The sequence below is a fragment of the Anser brachyrhynchus genome, assembly GCF_964034855.1.
Source record: "Anser brachyrhynchus genome assembly, chromosome: 1".
Taxonomy (NCBI): Eukaryota; Metazoa; Chordata; class Aves; order Anseriformes; family Anatidae; genus Anser; species Anser brachyrhynchus.
In genome coordinates, this window is record NC_137694.1 from 85,064,450 (window position 1) to 85,092,153 (window position 27,704).

Sequence of the window (27,704 nt, forward strand, 5' to 3'; positions counted from 1 at the left end):
AACACCAACTTTAAGGACTCATTTTTGAATTTCTAAGCTCAATCTATTTTAATCACAAGTTTAAAAAACCACAAACATATGAAGGTTTCCTTTGCATAAACAATTATACATTATTATTATTAATGATCCTGACTGATTATTTACCATCCTGACTTATTTGGTTTTGAAAAAGTGAAATAAAAACTTTAGTGTTTTCTTTCCTTTTTTTTTTCCCCTCCTCAGGGGAAGAAGGGAAGGGGAGGAAAGGGAAGCGGGAATTCAGTACTGCCATCACTTTTGTTTTCTGCAAAAGCAAAAGTGAGGCTTCACCCTACATTATGAAGTGATAAATTTCTACATTTTTTACATAAATCTTTCCTGCCAAGAGGAGATGATCTAATGTGTTTGTTTAATTAGGAAAATAAGTCATTACTTTCTTTACTTCTCTAGAAGTATTCTCTAGAGAATAGGCAAGATAAGAATAAAGAGTACTCTTCTTTCCTGTGAAGCCCTTTGATATATTCACTCACTTAAATGGCCTCAGTACAATCACTAAATAAAACATTATATATACAGAAAAAACACCTATTTTACTAAGTAAGTCTCCAGAGAACTTCATTCTGAGCTCTTTGTTTTCGACCATATTGATAAATCTCCTACAGAACAAAATTACTTGAGCTCATAGCAATGACTTATTATACAGATGTGCTTTTTCAATCTTGTGTTTGTTTAGACGTGTCTATCCTTTAACAAGATTTGATAGGACTCTATTTGCACAGTAATTAGACTGAAGAGATCAAGGGGAGTATGGTTAACAGATTATTACTTGCACATTTCACTCTCTCCCAACTAAACTTGTTCTGTCAATCATAGTAAAATAAACTTTTGTGCTATGTACTATCTAAAATAAAAATGGCAACCTATGTGGTGAATAACTTATTTTGTTTCAAAATAACATTATATCAATTGTCAACCAATTATGAGGGGCTGCAACACAGGTATGTAGAAATATTGAGTAACTAGCCTTCTTAAAGGAGAGATGATACAGGGAACCAGGAAAAACAGATGTTTGACTGCAATTCGCATTGCAAATTATATATATAAAAAAAAAAGCTACCATTTTACAAGGGACTGCTAAAAAAAAATAGAAGGAAAAAAATTAGCCAAGCAAATTTAGCATCAAATGCTTTTTGACAAGTGTTAAACTCTCTTTGCCGAACCAAATTTAGAACAGTTCTCCCTGTTTTTCCAAGGGATACAAATTTTATAGAACACTTCCCTTATTCATTGAGGCACACTTTACATGAAATGCTATTTCAGCTCTTCAGGCCTGTCCTGTAACCATGTGGGCCAGAACAGAACCTAGAAGAAAAATCAGCCAACGCTACTCTCAGTTCATCTGTTACTACTCTAAGATCAGTGTGGAACCAATAAGTACTTTCTGTATCTTTATTACAATTTCACTAATAGTTTTCTGAGCATGATACAATTTATCTCAATGACAAATGGAAGTAATTTTGGCACATAAATAACCTTAGAGAGATCATCCTTACAAAGAATAGAGATCATCCTTACAAAGAATACTGCATGTCTCCCTAAAATTTAGGGGAGAACCACCAACGTAGTCCCATCTGAAACCGAATCTCATGCAATGGCTACAGCTAGGAGCTAATTTGGAAGAACAGACAGCCAGCACTTGAAGCACCACACTGGCCAGCTCATTTGGATGCTCTGACCTCCACCTTCAGTTTCTATCAACTTTTAGGTACAGGTACCTAGTCTTTATGTTAATCCATGAAACAGCATTCCTCAAGAATAACACAGTATTCATTTCAAGACTAAAAGTAATATAAGAGATGGACACAATTATTTGCAGGTCAATTCTGATCTTTTGGCCATAAATACACAATTGATTTTTGGAAAAGGGTTACTTTACATATAAAACTGCCAGTTGATTGTTTTCTACTTTCTAGATATGGTTCTTAATTGTTTTATTCCATTATTATCCGTTTTGTCTCTCTTTCATGAGCTTTCAAAAACTGGATTTCAATTATCTGTATATTACACAATACATACATTAAGGTCAGAAAAAAATGGCAATTGCCTTGATGATCCTATTCTCCTTCCCCGCCATGAGAGGTAGTATGCCTAATTTTCCTTTAATGTGAATCTTCTTTTCATGCATCCCTATTTGGACCCCTCTTCATTTACGGCATTTTCCTTATATACTCCAATCTCAAATCTATACAAACATCACCTTTTCACCCAGCAAAAGCTCCTATTCTCAACAGTTACAGTGCACCTATTGAACTGCTCACATAACTTGCCGTAGCAATAACATAAGAATGCTGTGAAAGTTGTCAATTTCAGTGTGGATTACTAAAAGCAAGATCATTATGACATTTAGACTGATGAGGAATGATTCTCTACAATGTCCTGAATTGATCTAATTTTAGACTAGATGACGGTATTACTGAAATACCATAATTAAATTCAGGTAAGAGTAATTGTGCTATTCAAGATAAGAATGAATTCAATTGGCTACCAGTGGTGACCTGAATATTTTAAGATAGACCATTTGACAGTTTAGAACCATTGGCTGCAATTTTTCAGTCTTTGCTTTATATATCAATATATTGATTTATTACCATAACGCTTCTTGTGCAGCTACATTACAGAGACTTCATGTAAAGCTATGATTGCTGCATTGCATGTTATTATGGGAAACTGGATACTTTAAAGAAATTTATACATTCACACACTATTTTCTAAGTTTCAGAGCATCTGTGTATTTAAAGTCTCCTAGTCTGTCATATCAGTACAGTACAGTGAAACAATTACGCTTCTAATATTTAATAATATTTCTAATATTTCATTACTTTTGTTGATGTTCCCACTACTCATTCCCTTCAAGGAAGGCAATCTATTAATGAATGCTACAACTCCAAATATGTAATTTAAAGTGCCTTCTTGCTGACATCTACAATGATAACTAAAAGAAGTGGAAAACAAAGTAACAAATGATTTTCACAAGCATGTGAAAGGTATAGAAGTTTTTGTAAAGTACTTTGGTGCCTTTATAGTCACCTTCATAAAGTTCAGTCTATCAGAAATATAGTGCTAAGGACACATGCAGGCAGTTTTTTTGTTGTTGTTTATTTCTGTTTGTTTCTAAAGTCAAACTATAATCAAAATAAATATAAGAGCTTTGGGGGGGGGGGAAGAGGGAATAAAATCTCACTATTGCATCACAAGCAGTGCTTTCTTAAAAACTGTTTGTCATTACAAAACAATCTTTGCCAGCCAAATCCAATTCCAATGCTAATGCATACTATAGGGATCTGTAAATATACTGCTTTCCTGTATTTAGTGAAGGTAGAGTGGTAGAAAACAAATTAAAGCCAGCATAGCTGAAGGTTTTTACATCATGAAACAACTTACACTTCTGTTCCTATGGTAATTACCTTACAATCAGCGTACAAAAAAAAAAATCAATCATTAAGTGACTGACTGAGAATCTGGCTCATTGACAACTGATTCTGTATTAATTTTAATCTAGTTGGAATTACAATCAAAGTATGTCCCCAAGGAATACACATTTGTGATAAACATGACCTGCCACTGGATGTCATTGCTACTGCATAAATGCAGCTATATCTGACTAAATCCTCAGAAGTTGAGGAAGAGAACCGTTCATCAAATACACATACACTTTGGAGAATCTGCTCTTTTGTATATGACACATTAGATCTATTCTAACTTTCCCCTACATCTTTCCTTCTCCCCTCCCCATGAGCATGGGATCACCTGTGTCCCAAAACCAGTATGGATTAAACTTCTAAGGAAACATCTTAGTTGAGAGAAAGTAGTAAAAGTGTCTTTAGAATAGAGCTATGCAAGGTAAGAAACACAGTTACAGACAAAGGTTAATTGAAATAAAGACTGTTATTAGCTCAAGGGTCCAAAGAGGAAAAACAGTGAAAGGCACAGAACTGTAAAAGCAAAAAAGTAGGGAGTCTGAAGAGGATAACCCAGTACCATCAAGGGTCTGTTACAAGCACTGGAAACCTCCTTTCTCTCGTCTTAACGATGGCTGCCTGATCAAAAAGACTCCTCAGGTGTCTTACTGGAAGCTAGGAGTGTACTAGTAATCTTTAAACCCTATAGTTAACACACACAAAGGATACAGTAGTATTTTGCAGTTGAGTATAACCTCTTTGCACTTCTTAAGACACACAAAAATAGTGACCCTGAGATGGACAGTAAGAACATAAACACCAGATTATCTGCATTTTGTAACTCATTCTGATGTGCCAACTTTCCTCAAGTGCATTAGGCAAGGAACCATAATATTTACTACGGTAATATCCCATAAAGCATCAACTTACAGCAACATAAAACGCTAAATGTGCAAATGTGACAGAGTAGTAGTGTATTCGTTTCTTCCTGTAAATCAACTGTTACAAGCCACGGTGATGCTCCCACATAAGTAAACATGTTTTCACTCCCACAGAAATCTGATACGTAGAAGAGCTCAACTTTGAATTGTTGTCTACTTAAGCCTGGAAAATTTCTCTGAACATTTAAGTAATGAAAATTATTACTGACCAAACACTAATATCTGAAGGAACATTTGCCAAGTCATTCCACCTAATAATGACAACTGTGGTGACTAAAGATTGGGGCAGTTGGCAGCCAAAACAAAGTAAAACAGTCTTAGGTAAAGAACAGCTGTTTAAGCAAAAATTAAATACTGACCTTAACAGAGGTTGTGGAAAATGTTAGAAGATCAACATGCCTTTAAGATCCTCAAGTGCAGTAAATTACTACCGAGACCAGTGGACATCTTTTCTTGTGAAATACCACGCAGAGCTATACTGGATTTAAGCACGAGGTGGCAGAACGAGCCACTGTCTCAGCATCCAAGCATAAGCGTGATGCAAGGGAGCATCCAACATACCTGCATGAGGCTGGAACACAGGATACAGACCCTCCAGGTGACCCACACCATTCTGGAGAGGCAGCTGGAGGACATGCACTCTAAAACAGAGCTAAATATGTACTTGGGCAGCTGAATCAATCTCCAGCCAGCTATTCAACTTCTGCTGCAGTGACAGCTGTCTAAAAGCTGTTTCTGAACTACAGTAGTTTATAACCCACTTTAAGAGAAATGGGGGGGGGGGGGGGGGGGGCGGGGATGGGAATGGGAACAACTAACAGCTTGAACAACCTGAACTACAGTCTGCAGAATTCAGGAGCTGCTCTGTGAACAGCTCAGAAGACTGAGCTGGAGAAGACATCTGGTTCACCAGTAGGCAATCAGAATGTCATCTGCTGTCCTGATATAAATTGTTGTGTCTTGTGAGACGCAGAGTATATAATCTGAACCCTACCTATAGCATTTCAAAGCACATTTGAACATCACTTGATACCTACTATATAAAATTGAAGAAGGAAGACTAAAGAAAATGAGATTTACATGGCTTAGTTAAGCAAATTTCAGTTCCTCTACAACACTACAAAGTCTTTATTCCCAAACTGGAGGAGTATCGCCAACAAATGCAAGCAAGACAGAAGTTGTAGGTGGACAGGCCAAAGCATTGCCACTAGCTATGATTTGGTGCCTGCAAAGAAGAACTAAAGCACAAGTACACAAAATTTCATCTAAAAATATGCTCTTAAAAACAGAGCCTCAAAAAAAGCCTTATGAGAGATTCTTGGGATGTCTGCTGGCCCCAGAACCTTGTAACTTGCTGATTATATTGCTGTGTTCAAGGAAGCAGCACTTACTAATTAAGAACAGGATTAAATCTAAACTCTAACTTTTGTGCCAAGTTCTTCCCCTAGATTGAACAACAACTTAAAATGTTGGCTAAATATTCAGATGTCACAGAATTAATGAGAAAAAAAAAATAGAGCATCACACTATTTTTACCAAGTTTTACCATTTTCCTAAATATCTGTGTAAGATGAGCAGTTATCTGGATACTTACTGTCCCTTAGAATTAGCTTAAGAAAGTGTAGGATCTAACAAAACTTAATAAGAGAAGAAAACAGTCTTAAAAAAATGAAAATAATTCTCTCAGATCTTAACAAGCCAAGGAAGGGCAGCATCATTTACAAGGAGAATGAAAGCAAATGGCAAACATCTTTGCTAGGTAATATCTTGTTCCTAATTCTTTTTAAATTGTTTTACCTGTTTAGTATTTTAGACACATTTGCTATATGCAGATGAATTGATGAATGAATTTAAATCAAAACACAATCAACTACTCTGGTTGTGATCCCACCTGGTCTACAGGGTCTATAGTGACACTTCTAATGAACTTGGCAGCTGGATAATGTTCAAATATGATTTGAGTAGGGAAGAAGTGAAACACTTAGCTTGTGTTATGTTAATTAAAAGCAGAATCCTTACTTAAGATGCATTTTGAGTGAGCTGTATCAAACAGGATCACAGTAGAAACAAAGTACTTAATTTATCACAGAATGAACTACACTGTGCCAGGTAAACTACAGGTCCAGAGCTTGTAGTGTCTCTTACCTTACAGCATTCACCTTTCCTGAATTCAGGGAGAGGAAAACTACATTTTAATATGAATCAAGACTAAATGTATAAAAAGCAATAATATTTTTCAAAACAGAAACTTAAAAGAAACCCCAATCCCCACTCACAGTTTGTGAGTTTGGGTTTTGGTTTGCTTTGATTTAAGGGATGCAAGAGGGGAAGAACAGGAGGGAATGCAAAGATAGATTCACCAAATTAACATGATTGAGCAAAAAACTGCCCAGCTCCAGATTTTAGAAAAACTGGGAAAAAAAATATATCAAAATTATGAAAGTGGAGGTTTATTTATATTATATATATTTTTTTAAGAAAAAATCAACAATACTTGTTTTCAAGAAAAGTTAAGTAGAAAATATTATTTTACCGATCCAGTTATTTTACCTCCAAGTTCTCTTTTCACTGAAATTGAGGTTTTATTCTCACATCACACCACCCTTGAACAGGATAATTTTTAAGTTGTTTACAATTTACCAAAAAAGTTCACTGTTTATGCAACACTTATATAAACATGGATTAAAAATACATTCTGCTTCTCATTAGGTGTTGTCACAAAGATTGCAATAAAAAACATGACATGCTTTTATCTTCTTATATTACACTGTGGTGCTAGAGATGCAACATCTAGGTTGAATAGTTTTAATAGTTTTTTGTTGTTGCTGTTGTTTGTTTGTTTTCATTTGTTGTTTTTTTTTTTTGCATGGATATAGATCTTTGCCACCTTCTGTTATGGTAAGCATTCACATTCACCTTCCTAGACAACAGAACAATCATGCAAATGATGTAAAACAATGTTCTTTAAGTCTGGGCATTCAAAGAAAATATTGACAGACTAAACTGATAAAGCAATTGTTTCTTAATTTTCTTCATGGCAGATAATTAGTTTCTCTCAACTCCAGTGTAAATTGAGCATTCTTTGCATTTGATGTCTAAGGACCTGTAAATTTAACAGGTTTTCCCCACTACAGAAGAAACGAGATACTATTCTGTATACTATTCAACAGACTGTGTTTGGTGTTATTTATTTTAGAATCATTTAGAACCATTTAGGTTGGAAAAGACCTCTAAGATCATCAAGTCCAACTATTAACCTAGCACTGACAAGTCTACCACTAAACCACGTACTTAAGAACCACATCCATGCATCTTCTGAATACCTTCAGGGATGGTGACTCAATTACTTCCCTGGGCAACCTGTTCCGATGCCTCACAACCCTTCCAGTGAAGAAATTCTTCCAAATATCCAACCCAAACCTCCCCTGGCACAACTCGAGGCCTTTTCCTCTTGTCCTATCATGTTGCTTGAGAGAAGAGACCAACCCCCACCCAACTGCAACCTCCTTAGAGGTAGCTGTAGAGAGCAATAAGGTCTCTGAACCTCCATTTCTCTAGGCTAAACAACCCCAGTTCCCTCAGCTGTTCCTCGTAAGACTTGTTCTCTAGACCTTTCACCATCTTAGCTGCCCTTCTTCGGACACACTCCAGCACCTCAATGTACTTCTTGTAGTGAGGGGCCCAAACTGAATACATTATTCGAGGTTCAGCCTCACCAGAGCCAAGTACAGGGGGACAATCACTCCCTAGTCCTCCTGGCCATGCTATTTCTAATAAAAGCTAGTGTTGAAAAAAATCTGAGTCTACCTACTCCCCTCTTTCTGATGATAGCTGTTCATTTAACCAATATGGAAATTAGTGTGCATGTCAGTGAAACATAGATGGAAAAAATTATTATTTCCAATAAAATGTCAGTTCTGACTCTTTCCCCAATTTTGTTTGGGATCTTTATACACACAAAATGGAAAACAAACAAACAAACACACATTTTTCTGGAATTTCTGAGCATGAAGAAACACGATTGTTACACCTTCAGTGTTTCAGATATAAGGACTAAAGAAAACCTTTAAGACTAAAACCAGTTTACTACACAGCATCCTATGCTTAAAGGTGATGAAGGGACTTCCCTAAATGTTTAAAACAGGAAAACTGAATTTGATGCATTTCACTAAAGGACAGGGGATAGAGAAAGAATGATATACAAGATCTTCAATAGGAAATATACTCAGAAGCTCTAGTCTGCTGGTTTCTCATCCCTTCTGCCTCCCTTACGGCTCTTGCAGTCTAGTGTCTACTCCAATCACATAATATAAAGAGTAATTATGCATCAGTGCTCCTCCTCAACATATATATGTATCACTAACTAAACAGACCTGTGTCGGAAGTTATTTTGCTCTGGATATATGCTTAACATTGCCTAGTCCTACCTAGGAAGCTGCTTCCTATTTTGTTCATTTACATATCTTCCCAAACACTCAATAACATCACCACTTGTTTCACCAATAAGAACAACCAGCCTCTGCTTGGAATAAAAAAAAGGTCCATAACTGCATTCAATTAATTTCCTCACTGGATAAGTTTGTATCACCACACACTTGTTTGATTATGCATAAGTACAAAATGTAATAAAATGTGAAATATTATTCTGTTATATTAAAGCTTTAGGATTATCCAAAATGGAGTTTACTTGCACATGGATTCAAAGATTAATAGGAAGCAACCCAAACAGGAAATGGTTATGTTTAGACATACTAGAATCATAGAATCATAGAATCATAGAATATCCTGAGTTGGAAGGGACCCTTAAGGATCATCAAGTCCAACTCTTGATACCGCACAGGTCTACCCAAAAGTTCAGACCATGTGACTAAGTGCACAGTCCAATCTCTTCTTAAATTCAGACAGGCTCAGTGCAGTGACCACTTCCCTGGGGAGCCTGTTCCAGTGTGCAACCACCCTCTCTGTGAAGAACCCCCTCCTGATGTCGAGCCTAAATTTCCCCTGCCTCAGCTTAACCCCGTTCCCGCGGGTCCTGTTACTGGTGTTAATGGAGAAAAGGTCTCCTGCCTCTCGACACCCCCTTACGAGGAAGTTGTAGACTGTGATGAGGTCTCCCCTCAGCCTCCTCTTCTCCAGGCTGAACAGGCCCAGTGACCTCAGCCGTTCCTCGTACGTCTTCCCTTCCAGGCCTTTCACCATCTTTGTAGCCCTCCTCTGGACACTCTCCAACAGTTTCATGTCCTTTTTATACTGTGGTGCCCAGAACTGCACACAGTACTCGAGGTGAGGCCGCACCAGCGCAGAGTAGAGCGGGACAATCACCTCCCTTGACCTACTAGCGATGCCGTGCTTGATGCACCCCAGGACACGGTTGGCCCTCCTGGCCGCCAGGGCACACTGCTGGCTCATATTCAACTTGCTGTCAACCACGACCCCCAGATCCCTCTCTTCTAGGCTGCTCTCTAGCGTCTCATCGCCCAGTCTGTACGTGCAGCCAGGGTTTCCCCGTCCCAGGTGCAGGACCCGGCACTTGCTCTTATTGAACTTCATGCGGTTGGTGATCGCCCAGCTCTCTAACCTATCCAGATCCCTCTGCAAGGCCTTTCCACCCTCATTCGAGTCAACAACTCCTCCAAGTTTGGTGTCATCAGCAAACTTGCTCAAAATACCTTCTATTCCTACATCCAGATCGTTTATAAAAATATTGAAAAGTACCGGCCCTAAAATGGAGCCTTGAGGGACACCACTGGTGACCGCCCGCCAGCCTGACGCAGCCCCATTTACCATAACCCTTTGGGCCCTGCCCGTTAGCCAATTGCTCACCCATCGTATGATGTTTTTATTTAGCTGTATGGTGGACATTTTGTCCAGTAGGATCCTATGGGAAACCGTGTCAAAAGCCTTGCTGAAGTCCAAAAAAATCACATCAGCTGGTTTCCCTTGGTCCATCATACGGGTGATCTTATCATAAAAGGAAATCAGGTTAGTTAGGCAGGACCTGCCCTTCACAAACCCATGCTGGCTGGGACCAGTGACTGCTTTGTCCCCCAGGTGAGCCTCAATAAGTTCGAGAACCATCTTCTCCATGATTTTACCAGGCACTGACGTGAGACTGACAGGCCTGTAATTGCTAGGGTCTTCTTTCTGACCCTTCTTGTAAATCGGCACAACATTTGCCAGCTTCCAGTCTACCGGGACCTCTCCAAATTCCCAGGATCGTTGAAAAATAATTGAGAGAGGTTCCGCGATGACGTCCGCCAGCTCTTTCAGCACCCGAGGATGAATCCCATCCGGACCCATGGACTTGTAGGGATCCAGGTGGAGTAGCAAATCCCGCACACGTTCAGGGTCGGTTGGGAGTTTGTCATCCCCACCGTCCCAGCCCTCTAGCTCAGGGCACCCTGGGTCCCGAAGCCCATCATCGGCATTGAAGACAGAGGCGAAGAAGGCGTTAAGCGTCTCTGCTTTGCCTATGTCATTGTCTGTGAGGAGACCTTCCCTATCAAGGAGCGGCCCTATGTATTCTTTAGTTCTCCTTTTTCCATTCACATATCTGAAAAAGCCCTTTTTATTTTCTCTCACAGACACAGCCAGCTTCAACTCTAGGTGTGCTTTGGCCACACGAATTTTCTGCCTACAAACACGAACGGCATCCCTGTATTCTTTCCATGACACCTGGCCCTCCTTCCAGTAGCGAAACACTCTCTGTTTCCGCCTAATCTCCATTAGAATGTTGCTGGTCAGCCACGCCGGCCTCCTGCCCCGCCTGCCTGACTTGCGATATTTAGGAATTGCTTGATCTTGTGCTTCTAGGAGGCATCGTTTAAAGAATGACCAGCACTGGTGGACATCGAGGCCTTCAAGAGCAGTTTCCCAGGGGACCTTGCTGACTAGTTCCCTGAGCAGCCTGAAGTCCGCTTTCCCCATATCTAGGGATGAGGTTTTGGTGGCACTTTTCTTTCTGTCACCGTAAATTTTGAACTCAACCACTTCATGGTCGCTTTGACCAAGGCGGCCACCAATCACCACATCTCCCACCAGACCCTCTCTGTTTTCTAGCAACAGGTCGAGGAGGGCACCTTTCCTAGTTGGCTCCGTTAGCACCTGCACCAAGAAGTTATCATCTAGGTGCTTCATGAACCTCCTGGACTTGCTCGTGTCAGCCGTGTGGCACTCCCAGTTAACGTCTGGCAAGTTGAAGTCCCCCATAAGGACAAGGGGAGTTAATCTCGAGGCCTCTCTTAGTTCTGTAAAGAATAATTTATCGGCGCTATCGTCCTGGCCAGGCGGTCTGTAATAGACTCCCACAACGACATCCCCTTTATTCGTTCGTCCCTTGATCCTTACCCAGAGGCTCTCAACTTTGCCATCTCCGACCTGAAGTTCCACACAGTCCAGCCCCTGCTTCACATACATCGCCACCCCACCACCTCGCCTACCCTGCCTGTCCCTCCTGAAGAGCCTGTAACCATCTATCGCAACACCCCAGTCACAGGACTCATCCCACCAGGTTTCGCTTATGCCGATGATATCGTAGTTGCAGGACTGGGCCAGGACTTCTAGCTCATCCATTTTATTCCTCATACTGCGTGCGTTCGTGTAGAAGCACTTCAGGTGCGTCTCCTTACACTCAGCACCTTGTGGATCTGCCCGAAGGACCTCACTGGCACCCAGCCCCTCTGATTCTAGCGTACCTTCCCTTAGGTCTTCACCGGCGTGCCTGGTTTTAGCCCCTTCCCCCTTCGACTCTAGTTTAAAGCCCTATCTATCAGCCCTGCCAACTCCTGACCAAAGATCCTTACCCCTCTCCGAGAGAGGCCCATCCCATCCGGTGCCATCAGGCCCTGTGTAGCATAGACCTTCCCGTGATCAAAGAACCCAAAGTTCTGCCGGTCACACCGGTCTCGAAGCCACGAGTTTATGTGAACAGCACGCCTTTCAGCTTCAATCCCCCCTATCGGAAGGACAGAGGCAAACACAACCTGCGCCCCTGATCCTCTAAGTAGTCGCCCCAAATCCCTAAAGTCCTTTTTGATCGCCTTCGGACTTCTCGTTGCTACTTCATCGCTACCAGCCTGAAAGACCAGTAGCGGGTAGTAGTCAGTGGGCCGTACCAGGCGCTGGACTTTCTTGGCGAAGGCTATATGCTTATATGGCTTATATGCTACAAAGCATATGTTGCAATAATTAAAAGCACAATTCAAGAAGGCCCTCTGAATTCATTGTAAAATTATCCTAAATAAAAAGGAAATTAATAACAGCTCATCCTATTAAGTAGTACAGTGCATAAGTCACTTATTACACTGGTCACTCGGTTTAATTGAAATTGTGAGCTACTGTGCAAGAGCTTCCATTAAAAAGTTGACCTATGCTATGTAACATTACTTCTGCAAGAGTGACCTTCTTAAACAGTTACAGTCCCCATTAGTTATGAAACTGTCAGCCAAGAGCATAGCCTATGAGTACAATATATAAAAAATCTTTTTTGGCAACTACCAGAACCTACAGAATTCTGATCCAAGGTTTAAGGACGATTGCAACATAACAATATCCACTTACTTAATGGCAATTCAAGGAAAGCAAGGGAGAGAAAAGAGGGAAAAAAAAACCAAAAAACTGTAAATTGAACTTGCAAGCACACAAACCCTAATAAGGAACAGATTAACAATAGAGCAGAACTGTTAAATTGCTGACTGATGAGCCACTGAAGGAACTACTCAAGCATAACCTTGAAAAGGTTAAACCACAATTTTGTGATTGATAAAATGAGAAAACCAAATTATCATGCATCTCAAAAGGATGCAAAAAAAACAAATTTATTATGGAATAAGAGGTGTGTGGAACTGTATAAAATGTATTGAGAAGTGTTTTAAGGAGATTGTGGGATTGCGTCAAACTTATTGCGGGATGTTTAGGGGAAGAATCAAAGACAAGGAAAGGGTGAAATCAAGGTGGTTCAAGGAAGAAATTGAAAGAAAAATGAGAGGAGACAAAAGCTAGCTACATGTCGTCCCCCCTACCTCCACCTATCACTATGTAAAACAATTAAATATTCAGCATACAAGTCCCCACCGAGTACCTCAATGGAACACAAAGTAGATGTTAATAGTCACCTAGCATTAATGTGTCGACACACAATACATCTGTACTAGCAAATTAAATGTGCCTGGACTGGGTCTCTAGACCCTGGGACATACTGCTCAGAACAGACTCTACATCTAAGTTCTTTAGCCTCCAAACCAAGACGCCTGCAAGCAATCTGCCTACTCTACTGAAAACGACCTCTGCTCTGTATTAGCTGTTGATCCATCTCTGTAAAGTTTTGGAATAGAGTTACTTGGCCTGGGCCAAAACCTTTACTACATTTCAACAGTCCAACAGTTTAACAATAGATTTCCAGGGATTAGAAGTTTTCTTCATTTTTTCTTATTCTTATATTTTAGACATAAATATATATTCTACTTAAATATACTATATATTTCATTATAAATGCATTTATATACATAATTATGCAGTATATACTTACTCAGTATATACTTATGGTATACGTAAGTATACCATATATACAGGTAGACATTTATATGTTAACAAATAATTTAATATATTTAAAATATATAAAATAACTATATATAATTGTTTACATATTAAAAATACATACCTGCAAAATGTTGTACACATATAGTCATAGATAACAGAAGAACAACAAAAAATTGAATGCACTTAATCTTAGTTTTTAAATATTTATCTAAATAGGTGAATTTAACTCATATTGTAACTGTTAAGCAATCCAAATGACTTTTTTTTTTTGTTCGGCAAGTAGTACAGCTTTAATGTAACTTGTAAGAGATAATTATCATTAAAACACTTGAAATGACACTGCATGCTTACTTTGAATAATCAAAGAGCCTGCTGTCCCAGAGCTGATGAGTTCCTTTAGGACCAGAATGGAAGAAACAAGAATCTGTACCATCAAATTTGTTGAGACCATCTTCGGAGTTTTTTGATGCATGGCTGTGCACAACGTCCAGCAGAACAGTGATACCCATTGAGTGCGCAACATCAATCATTTCCTTCAGATCATCTGGAGTTCCATAACGGCTATCAGCATGAAAAAGCAATGTGTTGTAAGGGGGGCAATCTGAACTTCAGCCAAAAATACTTACCATTACTAACAGCAAATACATGAATGTCACCAGTTCATCACCCAGTTTCCAATTGTATATAGTGTTTTTTTTCACCCTCTGAAGTAGTAATTATTGATTAAAACTGACAGTTAATTTTTTTATTTTTATTTTTTTAATTATAAAATGCCATTATACATTTGTGCATGCAGTTGAAGCTGGATTAGCTGGAATATACTGTGACAGCTAAAGTTACAGCTTTGGTTTGTGTGATATACAAAGTGATTCACAGAACAGGTGATCACTGCCAAATTGATTTCAGACTTAAGAGGAAGCTATAAGCAAACACCTAAGCCGGTACTTTCTCTTTCCATTAAACTCCTACTTGCAAATAAACACAGGCATACTGATTTCAACAGGTGGGGAGTAAGGTAAAGTACAAAAGAGATGCTGAAGTACTTATACCTACCTTGATGCTGCAAAGAAGCTTGTAACCTGGTAACCAAAACTGGCATAGTATGCATGTTCCATAATAGCCATCAGCTGAACACAGTTATAGCCTATAGAAAAAAAAGAAATAAAACACACCCCTAGCGTTAAAGATAATTTTAAAAACGATTTGACTCCTGTAACTTACCAATTCCTTCTCTTATTTTAGCTGGTTTAACTGTAATGCATAATCAGCACCTAACTAGAGACTGTTTCTCTCAGGAGGTAGTTCTACCTAGTAGTTTACACTTACATGACTTTCCATTAAAAATGGAAAGTTCAATCTTTAAGTGATTTATGTATAACTAGAACTGAGAGATGAAATGCATCTAAAAATCAGTAACTGTTATGCAAACATTATCTTAATTTGACTTCAGAATACAAATATAATCTTAATTTGACTATGCGCATCTGCATGTCCTGAACTTCACTTTTGATATTGCAGCGTTGATCATGGGGTGGGGGGAATGCACTATACCTTATGCCTCATAGAGTCTTAAGTCTTACCACTCACAAAAAGTTTAATGATTATATTTCCCCTCTGTAAGAATCTTCCAAAAAAAAGATGAGACAGAAGTAATGCACTTTTGTTCTGAGTTTACCAAAGAACCAAGACAATACAAGAGCGTAGTGGTCAGTGTCCCTTGTATCACCCAAGGTGTTTCAGTGCAGTATTAAGGGAGAGAAATCTAAAGGGGAAAAGAACATACTACCAATGGAACTACTTACTATACATCTGAACCAAGATATCATTAGTGCCAGCAAATAAGCACCCCAGCTAGCTAGCCATTAAGGATGGACAGCAAAAGAAAACTTTCAAGTTTAACCTACAGTCTGTTGAGACACCCACAACCACATCACTTCTCTTTATTAGTTTAACCAAAATCTTCACTTCAATCTCTAGTGTAAGCCATATACTTTTGCTGTTGGCTTTGTTTTCAACTTTTGCACCCATAAACAGGTTATTACTAGATGGCATGAGCTCGGCAGTTTGTCAGATGCATCAATGTTTTATAATTCAAGCTCACTGTATTTATTTACAGCATTCTGAAAATAATAGCACTGAATTAATCTCATTTTTACTACTTTGCTATTTTAATGCACATATTTCTACAAGTTATTAATATCTCAGCTTTTTTGAAATACTGATGTCTCTAAGCTTGCCTAACAAGATATTTCAAAATTGAATCAAATATCCCTTAAAAACTTTTCCTAAAAAAGAAATACAATTCCCACAGACTTTGCTCACTTAAAATAAGAGCAACAGCCATCATGTTCTGCATACCCAAAATTTAGTATTCCTTTTATTTTGTGGTATATCAGCCTTTTGATGACATTTCTCCTCCCTAAAGAACAACCTGTACGTAAAGCAGAAAGCTGTCATAGTTCTGACACCCGTACCTGAGGTGTGGGAGACAGAGGGATTTGGCCAACCTCTTTTCAGTGGTTTGTGGGGACAGGACAAGGGGTAATGGCCACAATATAGGGCACAGGAAGTTCCGCACCAACATGCGAAAGAACTTCTTCACAGTGAGGGTGATGGAACAGGCTGCCCAGGGAGGTTGTGGAGTCTCCTCTGGAGATATTCAAGGCCCGTCTGGACGCCTACCTGGGCAGCCTGCTCTAAGGAACCTGCTTTGGCAGGGGTTTGGACCCGATGATCTCTTGAGGTCCCTTCCAACCCCTTCGATTCTGTGATTCTGGTAAACCTATTAACCTCCTAGAAAGAAGAAAGTACCTCGACAGCAGGGAAAGAAGCATATATATTTAACGAACAATCCAAATATATTTTGTGAGGGCCTCTAGATGTGCAAACTCACTCATCCCACCTACAAACTCAACTTTATTGAAAGGTAAAAAACATGCTTTGTGCAGCACTGACTCAACAAGTAAGCCTCCAAGAAAGACGTATAGCTTCTACATGTGCTCTGATAAATAAAAATCAAACAACCAATAAGCGCAACCACCATGTATGGAGATATCGGCTATGCATGTCAACATTTGACATTTCAGTGCAATAAAACATATTTCATCACAGGAAATAAAAGTCAACAAGTTCTAATATTGTCCATTACATAAACAGTGAGAAGACAACACAAGAATTTACAAATAAAAATAAGAAAAATCACTAGACAGATTGAGATGAACAGTTTGCTATGCTTCTTGATTTAATCATGCCAGCTACTTCACAGCTATACCCTCCAATATACTAGAAGTTCTTTTCTAAGAGAGGATTTCTTGTGTTTAAAGTTAACATGTTCTGACACCTCAAAGCAACTGTTAAGCAATAGAAAAAAATGATTAGCACACTTTTTCTGTCAAACAAAAGGACAATCCTTTCAATCCAGATATTTCGTTGTCTTCTCTAAAAAGCAAGATGTAAATTAGTAGAACCAATTAAGAACACAGTATTTTCCCAAAGACTATCACACAACAGATCTGTTTTCAAGTGGAAAGCAAGCCATGCTGAAAGCAAATTGCCCTCCGATTTTTATCTAGGCTTTTAGAACCACATTTTACTTTAAAATCTGTTCGTTAGATTTTGGTTCATATTTTACTTCAGTCTGCATTTATTTTCCACAGATTTCATTTTATTTTTTGCTGCCTCAAGAATCTATTTTTGCATTTTCATTTGAAAATGCAAAAAAACTAATAGACACTTGATAATTACATTTTCTAATAAGAGCACAGGCACATTAAAAAAAGATCTCTGCAAGTATCTGTGTTATTACTTACCAAGATCCTTTATTCTAGGTAGTACATTGTATGTGAAGTTTTTATAAGAAGCTATTTTCCCTTCTGGGGAAGCAATTCCCACATGAGATTCATAGATTCTTAGGCTTTTTAATCTCTCAGGGGAACGATGTTTACGCTATAAAGAAAAAAAAAAGCAGTTGTCATTAGGACACAACAGGATACAATGGTTTACACTAGAAGTTATTTTTAAAAACAAAAATTATTTCATGAAGAAACTAAGAAAAACTACTTAAAACACACTCCCCCCCCCAAGATTTTTATTCCTCCCTCTCCCAATTAAAAAATAAAGTTTTTTTCTATTTGTCATTTCAATATTTAAATGGAATTGAAAAGCTAGAACAAAACCAGTTAAAATAAACACACATATATGCGAAGAGTAAACAAGTTATAGGAGACAGTATGAAGAACTCTAAGTTCTGGTTAAGGTTTGTTACCTGCATTTTACTTCCACTGGGCACCTCCCTACTCATAAAAAGAATCACTTCCTTTTATCTGACATAACTCAGTAAGGGTTTGCTGCACCCTAGATGTTCTTGCCTCCTCTAGGTCACAAAAACTGCTGCATTTCCAGTTCTTTCTCAATTACTCTTCCTATAGAGGATCTAGTAGTCATAGAGCATTACAGAAATAGGGTAGGTCACTTAGTTCATATGAACTATACATTTAAATATGTAAGTTACTGTAGATTATGCAATATTTGCTTTTTTGTTTTGTTTTTAAAGAGATTTTACATATGAGTTACCATTGCTCTGGCAAGCAGATACTTCATCATTTGAGGTGGGTGCTAAAACCCAACTCAAAAGTCAGCAATACCTCACACAGAATGCCCTGCATATTGCTATTTTAGTGGGGAAAAAAACCAACCCCCCAAAACTATAATAATATGCCAATCTGAAGTTCTGAATGTTTTCCTAGGGTATTCCACACACACACATATATATATATATATATACACCACATAAGGAGTTGTCCATCCTGTCCCAACGCTTGCAGCACTGTATGAAAAGATGTGTTTAAAATCTGTGAGCGGATTTTCCTGATATGAAAAACCTATGATTATACTGGAGTGTGAACACTTTACTTTCAATGACTATTTCTTACTTCATACAGTGTTGACTTATTACTGGCACTGAACTTTGTACTTGTAGTTAACTAGTTCTAAACCTGGGTCCCTCCTCTGGATCAGGGAAGGACCATGACCACCTAGCCTTGGAATAGCTATTGAACTTGCCCAGTATGTGGAAAGGCAATACCACTGTAACAGATTTTTTATTTTTATTTTTTAACTCTATGGAAGACTGGAAAAGTAGCTCAAACATCCATCATTAAAGTTATTTGTTTCTGACAGTCTTGACCATAAGCCCTTAATTTCTCAGGTGGTTATTCTAACTAGTATATTAACTCTCTTTTTGTGGAAAGCCTATTTTTTTCCAAATAGGGATACAAAGAGGTTGGGATACACGTTTTCATACACCTTTTGAAAATAGTATTTAAGCCTTACTATATATGACTGTGGTGGATTCCAGTGTACCCAATCGTAATTCACTTTGTCTTGATCACGGACTACATATCTTGCCCAAGGTGAAATACGATAGAGGAGTTCGCCATTTTGAGCACGAATCACCACCTATAAAACAACCATAATGTACCAATGTAGTCAAATATAATTCATGCAACATCCACTATGTAAACCATAGCAGAGAATGAAATAGTATGCTACACAGAAGTTTAAATTAAAGAACACACAATACATCATGCTAGTTAAGACAGAAAAGAATGACCCTATTCACAGACAAGATTTGTAAAGGAATAACAAACCAGGCATGTCAGAAATAATGTTCACAAGCACGAGCTAAAAGGTGAGGATAAGCTCACCTTTATAATATATGTAAGCTATACGTATGATATATGTAAGCATATAAGACATATGTAAGCTTCACATAAATAATGGGAAAAAGAGCCTTCCCTTACCACTAGGTTCCTTGACTTCCTCTGTCATCACTGTTACACCGACATATTCTTATAAATTTAAAAAGACATGCAGTATAACCAAGGTGAGAACCTTGATTTGTTCACTTAGCAAACAATCTAGTAAAGCAATTTTAATATCTTAATTCCCTCTTCTTTGTGAATCATGACTGATACGGTATAGAGCAGGATCACATATCAACACAAGCACCGGAAAGCTTCCAGGCCAAGAACAGGGTAAAGAAAAAAATTAAAATTGCTGTGTTTCTTCTGCTGTCTTTCAGTTTCTCTGGATGCCTTTACCATCCTAACAGAAAAATAAGAGAAAGCATTCATTTCAAAAGCTTATAACACTCCACTTTGTCAGAAAAAGTGACAAAACACAAGAAACCTAGCTCTTTTAGAGTATTATCATTTTACATAACAAAAGCAAGATTGACATGATGGACAGCATTGTACCAGGAATCCTTGCAGAAGATATTGTATTCCAGGAGTTAGCAATCCTCAACAGGCCATGCCAACTCTGGGATATGTAATTAGAGCTTGCGAAGCCTGTACATTACTAATATCACCTGTAACTTACAAAAACCTTTCAAAAAATAAGCTGTATATGGATCAAGTGGTGGAAGGTATAAATTAGCTCAAATGACCAGAAGGGAACACTTCCCTCCACAGATCAGACTTCCACTCCAGACAGTGTGCCATAGGACAATCCATCTGCCTGGCTCTGCCTGGTGCCACAGGAGGGCAGATGCCCATCTATGGGAAGGATTCAAGACTCACTCACTATCTGTATTTCTCTTCTTATTCTGTCTTATTAAAGCAGTTATCCTACGAAGCCAGTTGTCAGGCCTTTCTTACTGAGATCCTGAAAGAATCCTGCTCTCTTTCACCCCTTTCCTCAGTGTAGGAAAACTGTTGTCAGTACATCTTTGCTTGCCTACAGTTTTGGCTGCCATTCAAGCAATGACAAAAAAGGCTTGCAAACTTAGAACCCAGAAACATAAGCCACTGAGGTCTTCCACCGAAACTTCCTCATTCTGCGTTTGTTAAGATGCTGACTGTAGCTTTGCTTTTGTTGGTGGCCGTTTGTAAAGAGAGCTATGGACATAGTAATGATTCTCGAAGGGTGGAAGGTTGAGCTTCGTGGGTTTTTTTGGTTTTTTTTTTTGTTTTTTTTTCCTCTTAATTCCTAAAACGACATCTGGACAGTGATGATTATCAAACTATTGCCTTTGTGCCTGTGGCAAGTGTTTTATTATTTTGACAGATTATCTGTATCCACAATTCAACCACAGTAGAAAACACGATGAAAATAAGTATACATGGCAGGTTAATGGAATTCGGTAGAATAAAGCAAGGAATTGTGATTGCTGTGCCCTTCAGTGTATATTATCACAGACTCTAGCACGCTGAGCTTCACTGACATTTCCAGACAGGTTTCTAAAGAAGTAATGGTCACTAACCATCTCATCCAAAAAGCTGAGAATAAGTTATTGCAAACTCTGCACAGCTGCATGAAAAACTCCTGCCAGAGTGCTGTGCTAGTAAAGCTGGCTGAAAGGGTATTTTTACAAGTTGTATCAACAATATAAAGATCCTTCTGTCCAAAAGATTTGATGCAAGCTGCAAGTAACTCTTAAAATAATAACTACCTACTCTTTCTGATATCACACTCCTGATGTTATTGCTTTTTTTTATTAATTTGTCCCAATTTATCTAACAGAAGTAAGATAATTACTGCATATAATAAACATATCTAGCTAATCTTAGCATTTCTTTTTTCTTCTCTAACAAACTCATGTAATTTATTACTACACAGGGTTATGAGAAGTGGGCATATTTTAATATGAGATAACTCAACAAAATATAGAACATCATTTAATTAGATGTAGGTCTGGTTTAATCCAAAAAATGATGGAAGGGGGTGTAATCTATTATGAAATACTAAAACAAGTCATGCATTCTCTAATTTAATCCATTACGCAATAAACTCATGAAAACAACAAATTAGAAACATTTAAATTAGCAAACAGTTATTTCCCTTTTTTAACCCACACTTCCACAGTTATGTTGCACAAAAGAGTTTAATTCATCTCTGTATTCTGCATATCCAAAATCACAGAAGAACTTCTCTTATTGCACACTCAATTCAAACTCACTGAACTTCTATCTCATTTCTGAGGCATCAGTGTGCTTGATTTATCAGTTCTTCAAAAGTTAGTTTGAGTAAAACAACATTAGCACGTAAAACATCTATCAGGTCAAGTTTGTTCGCTAAACTTCTCATGAGCGAACAGACTTCTATAGGAATAAAGGAAAATTCCTACAAGCTGTCTCTGCCAGAATTCTAATAGCAGCAAATAAGCTCCTGAGAAGCAGAAGTGCACATGTATTTCTCATACGCTGCGATACTAATAACATACAGCCACAAACACGATGTGCTAATATATGATTTTCTGCAAGTGTTGGGTTTACACACAACTTTAATAAAGAAATGACTTTTCTTTGCTCCTAACTGCAAATGATCTAAATATTTTTTGATCTTAGCTTTAAATTTAGGACAACTCAACTTACAGTTTAACTACACAAATATATGAAAACTCATGTTCTGAAGAAATGTATTCAACAATAGAAGCCATACAATTTAACTATGCAAGTGTCAGAAAACCCCTAAAAAGTCAAGGGAAACACTTATTTTAGACAAGTATTTAGAAAATACATCTGTTACTTTCTTCACAGTCTAGGTCTTCTTAAAACAAGGAGTGTTTTCAGATGCAGCTATGGCTGTATCTGGTTGAACCTCACCGTGATTACCATCAGTAGAAACCTTAATGTCTCCTGTGCTGCTTTCATTTTTTAACATCACAAGGTGTACACAGAGAAAGGATAGTCAAGAGAATTGTAGCTAACTCAGAAAATGAATCATTATGGTACTGACAATGGTAAAGTTGAAAATCTCCTTCTCTGGTTTACAGTAGCAAAATCAAAATTTCTTTAGAGCTGTTCAAAGTGATTCCCAATGATTTCCATTCTGGTTCCCGTGCTTACTTAACCATTTACTTAATTTTACATGAATAACATTTATGGAACTTTTCCTTAAGTGTGCTCTGTAACTAATCTTATTATTCCTCTACATGATAGCATGGAAGAAAGTTGATTATAATAAATTACAAATAGAAATACTTCAGATAACATTTTAGAAATTATCTTAAGATTGAACTCCTATACCACCATATTTAGCTGAAGCATGAGCAAAACAAACTGCAAAATGTTGAAGAAACCCCAAAACAAACAGAAATTCATCCCAAGACTGATAAAAAACGCTAAATGTCCAATAGCCTTTATTACCATATTTGTCTCATTGTTTCTTGAGACAATTAGAAATCAGTTTATTTTATAAAAGTAGTAATTATACAAAACACACATGTAAAACCAAGATACAAGAGAACAAGCCTTTTTCTACGTACCTAAAGTATTAAGTATGGTTCATTCTTTGTAGTGTTTAAATATATAATGTATATATCATGATACATGATCATGTACACGCTGCACATGCTGCTACAGGTTATGTATTCATGAACAATACTGAATAGTCATTACACAGCCCTTTTGACAACATACCCACGAGTTTATTTAGCAGATACTTTTTTTTTGCCCTAAATTTGATTTTTTACTCATTTCAAAATAGTTTTGAAAAGCTATGGTGCACAACCATAGCCAAGCTAGCTACAGCTTAGACAATCAGCATTTTATAGTTAGGTTTATATTTCCTAATTCTACAATTTTCTCTAAATATGTATAAAATCAGAATGTTCATTAAACAGGCTGATTCAAATTGGCCTTTGAATTTACCTACTTCATTTAAGAGGTATATCCCTCTTACATTAAGTTATATGAAGAAGCACAGTATACTGTTTTATATAAACCCTGCAGCCCCATTAATAAAACTCTAAAATACTTACTACTATAACATGACATGCATTTGTGAAGTGGAACAAGCAAAGTGGCAAAATATTAGCCTCTAATGAAAATAAAACAATTTCACTTATTTAATATTTAAAGAAAATCCTAGATAAAACCCGTCAACTTGTTTGTAATTTTCTTTACCATTTCTTTTTCATTTTTGCTGCCTTCCAGGAACATACAGCATATTTTGCTGGCTTTTAAAGAACAGACCTGTTAGAGCAGTTCCAAAAGAGGACCACAAAGATGAACAGAAGACTAGAGGCTGAGAGAGCTGAGTTGTTAAGCCTGGAAAATGGAAGAGTCCGGGGAGACCTTACAGCAGCTTTCAATTAATTAAAGGGGCCTACAGGAAAGCTGGGGAGGGACTCTTTGTCGGGGAGGGTAGTGACAAGACAAGAGGTAATGGTTTTAAACTAAAACAGGCTAGGTTTAGATTAGATATAAGGAAGAAATTATTTACTCTGAGGGTGGTGACGCACGTGAGGCACTGGACCAGGCTGCCCAGAGAAGCTGTGGATGCCCCATCCCTGGAAGTGTTCAAGGCTCGGCAACCCTGGCTATATGTGCAGGTTAGGGGATGAGATGCTGGACAGCAGTCCCGCAGAGAGGGACATTGTGGTTTTTGGTTGACAGCAAGCTGAATATGAACCAGCAGTGTGCCCTGGCAGCCAGGAGGGCCAACCGTATCCTGGGATGCATCAAGCACGGCATTGCTAGTCGGTCGAAGGAAGTGATTGTCCTGCTCTACTCTGCACTGGTGCGGCCTCACCTCGAGTACTGCGTGCAGTTCTGGGCACCGCAGTACAAAAAGGATGTGAAACTACTGGAGAGGGTCCTGAGAAGGGCTACTAAGATGGTGAAGGGCCTAGAGGGGAAGATGTATGAGGAGCAGCTGAGGTCACCTGGCCTGTTCAGCCTGGAGAAGAGGAGGCTGAGGGGAGACCTCATCGCGGCCTGCAGCTTCCTCACAAGGGGGAGTGGAGGGGCAGGCGCTGATCTATTCTCTTTAGCAACGAGTGACAGGACCTGAGGGAATGGTGTCAAGCTGTGACAGGGGAGGTTCAGGCTGGATAGCAGGAAGAGGTTCTTCACTGAGAGGGTGGTCGCGCACTGGAACAGACTCCCCAAGGTATGGAGTCACAGCACCAAGCCTGTCGGAGTTTAAGAAGCACTTGGACTGTGCTCTTAGTCATATGGTCTGAATTTTTGGGTAGACCTGTGTGGTGTCAGGAGTTGGACCTGATGATCCTTATAGGTCCCTTCCAGCTCGGGAAATTCTATGATTCTGGGTTGGATGGGGGCTCTGAGCAACCTGGTGTCCCTGCCCATGGCAGGGGAGTTGAATCTAGGTATTCTTTGAGGTGCCTTCCAACACTTATCACTCTATAATTCTACGGACTTATAATTGGGATTACAAATAAGATTGTTAAAAAGAAAACAAAACTTAGTTGTTATGTGTCATAAACAAGCATAGTATGCAGAAGTTCTGAAATAGCCATTTAATACACATTACATGTACTTAAGTGTATTTAACATCTATACTAACACTTTTGTCTAAAGCAAGTCAGACAAGCGTTTTACTACCAGCAAACTGCATAACATAGGCAATATGACTTTTTGTGGAGAGAAGGAAGTTTCTTACAACAGTTAGCCTAGTGTTTACTTCATATTTAGAATTCTGTACAAAAAGAGACTTTTACCTGCTTCCCCTTACTTTCCAAGTCATCTTACCCACTGGAAAATTACGTTGCAAGATTCTGGAAAATTCAAAGTTAGTCATACAGTATTTGCCTATGTTAACATTAGATATACCTCACCTGTCTTTTTTTTGTTTGTTTGTTTTTCTCCCAGTGGTAAATATATTCACACAACAAGAATAAACTCAAAATCCCTGGCAACCTTGGAAGCCAGAATCATATGACAAAATGAAATATCAATATATATAGACATTAAATAAAGGTTTTCACACAAATACACAAGTGTCAGAAAGACAATGAAAACATCCTTCAAAATTCACCATTTAAGTCATTTTACTCACTAAAAGATATGGCACAAGTATAAGTCATATATGCATAATAATGAAACAAAAATGAAGAGCCTACACTAAGCCTGCTCATTTCTCATACACAAAGGTTAAAAATGCATGTTTTATTTACATTTTCCATTATAATGATGTTGGGTGTTTTTTTTCTCAACATTTTTACCTGAAACTTTCAGCACATTTGAAGTTTAGCATCTGAGGTTACCGTAATTAGTGCAGTAGATTTCATAGATGAGTACACCCATGATAGTGAAAAGTTGGCCCAGTGACCTGAGGCTTGAGGCATCAATTCTGCTGAAGTGATTAATTCTGAAGTAAAAACTTCCAGATCTAAGTAAAATCACCAGAAAAACTGAAATGTATGACAAATGTGTAGCCAAAAATCACCGAAGTTATTTTAAAACTAGTGTGCAAAGATGCATTTCAATTTTAATAATGCTGGACTAATAGAAAAAGTAGGATCTGAATCTCACAAGAATGTTACTACCAAAATGACAAGGTGTCTGTCCCACTAGAGTGTAGTGAATTTATGACACGGAGAATAACCTGTAGAGTAAAACTAAGTACGTTGTTTTAAACTTCATCAAAACACACTTGGAACCATTCTCAAAAGCAGTTTATCACAGTGGGGAACAACCATCATTCTGAGGGCAGTCTAGTACCTTACAGAAGAGGCAATAACAAACTGGAGTAATTCAGAAGCTGAAATAGGTTCCATTTAATTTAATGGTGCTTCCAAGGCAGGACAAAAGAGATTCAGTGGCCTCCATTTTCAGAGATATTAAACATTTTGGAGACTCAAATACCCCAATATTCTTTCTGCCTTTCCAAAGTAGTATAGGCCTTCCATGTGGTCTACAGCAGATCTGCCAGCCCCTTGTAGAAGTCTAACATTTAAAGTAAAAACTAAGCACTTACATTCAGGCAACTTTCAACCTACTGTGACTCGGTGAAGTTTGTTGGCTTTTTATACCTTTGAAACACACTTTTTTTTCCTTAAATTAGCTAAAACAATGAATCTGAAAGTTTCACAAGCCTAATGCAGTTTGGTGACAAATAAGAATTTTTTAAACAAAATATAAACATGTGCAAAATGGAGCTTAATGTGACTGTGCTATCATTACAACAGATTAAACTGTGCAATAACAGTAAACGACACCATGTTTAAAATTCACTTTCATGAATATCTTATTTCTTTTTGTGCTAATTTTTCATCCTCATTTTCACGTTGGCTTCACATGGCTACCTCATCTTCCTCACAGATCTTCAGAACAGTGGCAGAACCATTCAAGTAAAAGCTGCACATAAGATCATATACAATCTCTCTCCCATTTCCAGCCCCAGTGCTTACTCCTTTAGCTTTCAGCTCCTGAAGTTCCACATGCAAGTATTGTTTTCCGTTGTTATGACACACTCCTTTAAGTCATCTACAGCTCTTTCCTGCTGCTGATGAAACAGGACCAAGCATCAGAAATTAAGGAGCTCACATTGAGACATCATGATTTGTTTTTGAGGTACTCATTTTCATTTGAAAATATTTTTGATAAAACAAAAAAAAAACACCTCTTACAGATGCAAAATTAAGAATGGTATTTTTACACTTTAGGAAATTTGTTATACAGTGGTTTGTCATTTATACTGGAGCTGGGGAAACAGACAGGAAATAGTAGGAGAGAACTAAAAAAGATATGCAAGCCAATAAACTGCTCTGAAACACTATTATTATTTCATTACTTTAATAGCTTGAAAGCCCTTGGAATGATTGTTGGTATACGTGGTTTTTAATATGATGAAATTAAATTGGTCAAACTAACAATAGTTAGTATAACGAGAGAGTGGACTACCTTTAATATAAATATGGAAATGTCATCAACTTGATATTTACAAGGGCAATAAGCTATTATTTCTATATTTTATAACTTAGTTTTTCATTACAGTTTTTCAACCTCCTCTTCCCCCCCCCCTTTTCAACAGGCCCTAA

General features: G+C 38.1%; 1 protein-coding gene across 10 annotated transcripts in view; it reads right to left on the reverse strand.

Moving 5' to 3' along the window:
- GBE1 (1,4-alpha-glucan branching enzyme 1) overlaps positions 1-27,704 on the reverse strand; it is a 181,608-nt gene that overhangs the window by 92,678 nt on the left and 61,226 nt on the right. For 8 of the 10 annotated variants that reach the window (XM_080571324.1, XM_080571319.1, XM_080571326.1 and 5 more), the window contains 4 exons: positions 19,247-19,372; positions 17,725-17,860; positions 14,969-15,059; positions 14,267-14,476 (listed from right to left, as the gene is read on the reverse strand). In XM_080571324.1, coding sequence (XP_080427450.1) covers positions 14,267-14,476; positions 14,969-15,059; positions 17,725-17,860; positions 19,247-19,372 — 563 coding nt within the window. The remainder of the gene's footprint in view (positions 1-14,266; positions 14,477-14,968; positions 15,060-17,724; positions 17,861-19,246; positions 19,373-27,704) is intronic. The other 2 variants (XM_080571320.1, XM_080571325.1) reach the window with 1 other exon arrangement.